Source organism: Hydra viridissima, unplaced genomic scaffold, assembly GCF_058129835.1.
Source record: "Hydra viridissima isolate aposymbiotic clone 2 unplaced genomic scaffold, HvirCarnegie_v1 scaffold_8, whole genome shotgun sequence".
Classification (NCBI taxonomy): Eukaryota; Metazoa; Cnidaria; class Hydrozoa; order Anthoathecata; family Hydridae; genus Hydra; species Hydra viridissima.
In genome coordinates, this window is record NW_028324307.1 from 13,768,952 (window position 1) to 13,774,964 (window position 6,013).

General features: G+C 31.2%; 1 protein-coding gene across 1 annotated transcript; it reads right to left on the reverse strand.

Annotated features, from left to right (window-relative positions):
• Positions 1–962: 962 nt before the first annotated feature.
• On the reverse strand, positions 963–3,620 carry LOC149885228 (uncharacterized). The gene has a single exon (XM_090096557.1). The coding sequence runs from the start codon at positions 3,546–3,548 to the stop codon at positions 1,065–1,067; it is 2,484 nt and encodes an 827-aa protein (XP_089952683.1). The 5' UTR covers positions 3,549–3,620; the 3' UTR covers positions 963–1,064.
• Positions 3,621–6,013: the final 2,393 nt, after the last annotated feature.

A 6,013-nucleotide genomic window follows, 5' to 3' on the forward strand; every position in this document is an offset into this window, starting at 1 on the left:
TATATATACACGTGCAATTAATTTCATGAAAGAAATGCACGAAAAACTTATGCTTGAAAGAAATGCACGAAAAACGCTTCCATGCGTCAATCCTCTTGATCCATTACTGATTAGTATTTAAAGCTCTTTGTAGAGGTTCTACAGAGATTTTTAAAAAAGGAAAACTATAAATCTTAGTCGGTAAAAATAGAGTTTTGAAGAGAAATTTTTGAAAAACCAATCTGTATTTTGGTAAATACAGAAAATTTACTACATATAAACAAGCAAATGGGAAAGTACTAGAAAGTTTCTTATTTTAGGATACCTTTTTTTACAAATCTAAAAGTTTCTTAAGAGTTTCTTAAGTTTCAGATTATCAAAGAAAAAGAGAGTAAGAGAAAAAATAAGTAAAATGCAATTTGAAAACATGTTAACAAGTAAGATAAAATGTTTTACAGTCAACTAAAATTATTTGAATTCCATCAATATCATTCGATGAAATATCATTCTAAAATTTGTCCCTGAACAGAGCACGAAATTCTCCTGTGTGTTCAATCTACCGCCGATCGTAATATCCACGAATTGGATAGTTTCATGGCTTACTATATAACAGGCCTTGCCAACGCGCGGCTTGCGTAAAAAACTGGAGGCAAGATTAAAAATATTACTTCGCAATAATTTACATTCTCAGTTAGGTGATTTTTGCATGAATATAATATTTGTATGATATATCTACTAAAAGTAACTTATAAAAAGTGAAAAGATGAATTTATTACTATTATTTTTTTAATTTTGTTTATAACTAACATTGTAATATAACTAACAAATAACATTTATAACAATTTTAAATTAACTTAAATGTATCTAAAGCTAATTATGTTTAAACAATTTAGTTAGTATATATAGATTTATATTTTGCTGTAATTTAATGTTAGCATTTACCACAAAATTTATTAATGGGTTTTTTAAGTATTAAAAATAAATTTTTGAGAAAAAAGAGATAAAATCTTTAGAGAATAAAAAGTAAATACAAGCTTTTTAGATATTTTACTAAACACTATTTTACAGTTTTTGTTAAAAGCATTTTACTTTGTGCTGAGTTTTATCAGCTTCTGCTTTGGCTCCTTGTGTGAACGAGGTGAATAGAGTCGACAATAATTATTAAATAAAATATTTGTCATTGTTAATCCATGATGTCTTTGCATACCTAATGAATAAAATTCTGATAGCATCATAAGGAGGTTACACAGTGATGACCGACAAGTGTCATTATATACTTCATAAAAAAGAATGTAACAGTAAGTTGCCCATTGACAAACTTTGTCACCAGGAATTGTTAAACCTCCTCGATTTAAGTCCTTTACAATGTTTCCATACGCTTCATAGAAATAAAAGGTGTCATCTGGATTTTCATCTTCACGAATAATGTACCCTGCAATATAAACTAATGACATTTTAATATCGACGGTCAATGAGTCACACAGAGCAGGTAAATTGTCAATAACGTTGCAAATACCCTCGCTTGGTAAAAATATACATTTTGGACAAGAGTGATCTGAACCTAGATTGGCTAACACATCTGAACTTTTCTCAAACTTTAATAGCAACTTTGTACGGTATATAGTTACTTTTTCAAGAACTTGTTGAACGGAAATAAAATAAGTTCCTCCTGAGCCTTGTCTTAATTTTCCAAAAAGCTTTTCTAATGGATCTGTTGTAAAGTTGCCTAATAACACATACTGATGAGTTGTATCTAAAAGATATTTTGACAACTGAACCAAACCATAACAGGTCTGAGCTAAACAACTAGCAGTGTCTCTTGTTAGTAATTTGACTCTTTTTCCTTTTTCTGTATTTTTTATTTGTATAGCAAAATCACCCATTGCAGAAAGTTTGCTTAAATTGTCATCATTAGCAGAAGCAATAGCAGCTCGATTAGAATCTTTCAAACAAATGTCTGCATACGGACTGTGAACATTACAAATTTTCCAAAATTCAATGACTTTAGAGATGAAAATAATCGTCCCTTCATTATCATGCAGGTCTGGATGACTTTTTAATGCTGACAATGTTTCATCGCAAAACACTTGCAGACAAGTGATAACTTTTTGTCTTTCAATCGGCTTTGGATAAACAGAAACTTCCGTTAATTTAGACATTTTAACAATGTTTTTCGTTTCAAGCTTGTACAAATTAATAATATCAACCCACCGTGCTATTTTTTTTTCACCATCAATATAAAATTCAAGTTCTTGAGTTTTTTCTGTAATCCAGTTATTACGTATACTTTTTAATAAATGAACATAATCAAATAAAAGAAAAATATTGTCTTTAGTGCACCATGCTTCTTTTTTTTCAAAAAAGTTATAAAATTTCTGATTGACTCTGTTACCATCACAGACAATAGCAACAACATTGCCCCCATTATTTTTAATTGCATCAAGAATCAGGGTTGTCTGTTCAAAAAGAAACTCAGCATCAAGTTCTCTGACTGGTAACATTTTGTAAAGAAATTTTGGTCCATTAAACAATGTTACAACCAAAAAGCTCAGTACTGTGTTTGCTAATAGATGAGGTTTGTTAACAGATTTACCAAATACTATGCCACCATGATACTGCAACATTGGTTTAACATAAACCTCATCAAGAAGTAAAATGCATGTTTTTTGTCTATCATCTCTGAGATTAGAGAAAATATGTCTGATATAAGTGGTATCATCTAAAGATTTACATTTAGATGTAATTCTTCCTAAAGTGCGTAAACTTGGAAGTTCAAAATCTTCTCTGATACGATTGTAGGCTGATCGTGAAAGAGAAAAATACTCAAATGCTCGCACAATTGTTTCAACTGGATACTTTTTTTCCCCAATACATGTTTTATTCATTGACAAAATTTGTTGATATACAACTTCTTTTTTAGGTGTTATTTCACAACAATTTAAAAATCTTAATGCTTCTTGGATATGAGAAAATTTGTTCATAATATAAACTCGGTTAGATGATAAAGTCATAACACTAATTTTAACTCCACAATGAAATGCTTCAAAAATGAGATCTTTATTTATGCAAAGAAGAAATCTAGGAATAGCACTTTCCTTTAAAAAGTCTGAAGACTGAATATGTAATATATCATTGCATAAATAATTAATAATAGCAAAATTAAATTGATTACTTTTTAACTTTTCACATAAAACATTAATACTTTCTATTTTTTCTTGTGAATTAAATATTGCTAACTCATCCTCTTCTTGCCAGCGAGCACTATTAAGACTTTTTGATGTTTTTCTAAGTGGCATGGGTACAGTAGGAACTAAACTTGGCTTTATGCAATCAAATACTGACGGAGCATCACGAGGTCTCAGCTTCCCATAAACAGTAACAGTTGAATAACTTTTTGGCCAATGTCTTTCACATACTACGGTGTTATCAGTATCAGGAACATTATCTCTTGGTATTATAGCAATCCAACGTTTTCGTTCTTCAATGTTTCTTGGAAGTCTAAATGTTTTAACTCTATTCTGAGGATTATAATTGCCATTGCAATTTGTTACACAGCATCGACGAACCATTTTCTAAATACTAAATTAAATCCTTTGCTTAATCCTTCACCTCTCAACTAACTTTTTTATTTAATTTGGAAGCTAGTTAAAATAATGACGGGTGTTTGGTTATTGTTAATTTTATGCAAATATTAAATTTATGCATATATATATATATATATATATATTCAACTTTAATTAACTTTATCAAATAAATTTTAAATGAAAATTATTTTGTTAATTTTATAATAATTATTTAATGTTATATAATTATTATTGTTACAAAAAAAACACCCCCGTATTTATTTTGTAAAACGGCTTTCTAGTTTTTCAAACATAAAACTATCTTGCCTCCAGTTTTTTACGCAAGCCGCTCGTTGGCAAGGCCTGTTATATAGTAAGCCATGGATAGTTTTCATCGGTAAGAGATGGGGGTGGGGGGGGGGGATGGTGGCACTACATAGTTCATAAGACCTTCTGGATTTACTTTATAAACTTCCAATCCGTCTGCCGTAATCAAGTATCTAGTTTTTTCGAAATTTCTCCACCACGTTTTTTGCATATTAGTCACCTATCAGTTAACAATTTGTCTCTCCTACCCAATCGGTGATTAAAATCCTTCGCACTTTAACATTTTCTTTCAGTGTTTTCTAGTCACAGGTCAAGGTTATTATCGTCGCACCTCTTGAATGTTTGCAACAGCTCGTTTACCCTGACCTATGCCACAATGTACAGGTTGCCATATATCTGTAGCTCCTGATATACCAAACTAATCCACTTACCTCTGAACGAAATAATTCACTAATTTGTGCAGTTAGATTATCACAATATAATTTTAATTCTTCATTGTTATCAGTTTTGACAGCTGGTTTCTTACTCACTCGGTACTAAACTCCGAATGCCTTTGGTTGCCAATAGACATCAACGTTTTATGGTAAGTTTACTTCTCATCGGGGCTAATTCATTTCCCTTTGAAAAATCACCGCCAACCGAACTTTGTTCTCAGGTGAAGTACAAACTCGAAGAGTACATCGTCGTTTGCATAGACCTGGTCCTGGTTAATCTCTGCGATCAGTTTTCTGTATGATGTAGGTTTTCTTCTGATATTGTAGGTTTTCTTCTGATTATATTGTAGGTTTTCTTCTGATATTGTAGGTTTTCTTCTGATCCACTATGAATTGCATGAGTACTTGATCAACGTGGAATCGACCGTTCTTCCCCATGTGGCATTACATAATGATTTTTTGTTACCTGATTTTATAACGCCTTCGCTAAGTTGGGTATGAACTTTGATCAGTTCCGGGTTAATTTTTGCTTCTATTGATCTGATTCTATTGATCTGCTTCTATTGATCTGATCATTGCACGCGTCCTAACTTGATTTTGTAAAGTCAAGTTAATTTGGTAATTTCACTTTTAGAAATTACCAGCGTTTGGATGTATTTGTTTTTAGATCTTATTCACATTTATGTATAACAATGCAAATGGAACCTTTAACCCTTTCACTCGTGCACCAACAAAGTTGTCATTCAGTTTACTAAAACGGGTTTATATCTCTGGTGCTGGGTCTGTTCTTTTTTATTGTTTATGTTCAATAACAGCGGCATCAATTGCAAAAGGCAATTGTTTTCCCATTTAGTAATTAATTATTTGTCAATATCATATCTAAATGATGCGTCATTATCAAACTGTGAGTGATCACATTCCCTGATTACTTTGCATTTGAAATGATTGGTATACGATCGACGCTTATCGGCACCGCAACGACCCTTCTTTTTGTTCTTCGCGTCATCAATTTTCGCGTATTTGTACAGAGTTAAGAATTTCCTTGGTTACAAAATTCACTTCAGTCTCGATGTCATTCACATTATACAGTAAGGAACCGTTAGTATTACCTTTTCAATCAATGCTAATCGACGTGTTTTCTTTTAATTTCTGGCACCAAGCTTCCTGCGTTTGAGTTAAGTCGCTCGATACATACGTCACATCAAAATATGGCAAGCTTACTTTATTCCGCAAACAAAGGAGCAGAAATACTAACAAAGGAGTCTCGATGTTTGATATTTTTACTGAAGTAACATTTAAATGAAGTTGTCTGTTTTTTGCAATTGTCCTATGATTTTGCAATTATCCTATCTGAATTATATTGCAACATAAATTATTTAAACTTGCTCATATGTTTTCGGTTTGAAATTTCCATTCGGTTGATTTAAAAGTTTTTTTCCTTTTCCTTTAACTTCGAATTCCATTCGATTGCGCGTTAAAATTAATTACTCTTTAAAACTCTTGTTCTCCATTGTAGATAAATTTTCTTTTAACTTCCTGTTATCTTGATGAATATGTAGATGTAAAATTGAGAAAAATTCCTCGAACTCTTGATAAAATAAGTTTCTTATTAAAAAGTAACTTAGTAATATAGTCTCTTAAGATTTTGGAGCTTCTAGTATTAGTTTCTTATAAACAAGTTTCTTGTAAAAAAAAAAAAAAAACCCGAGT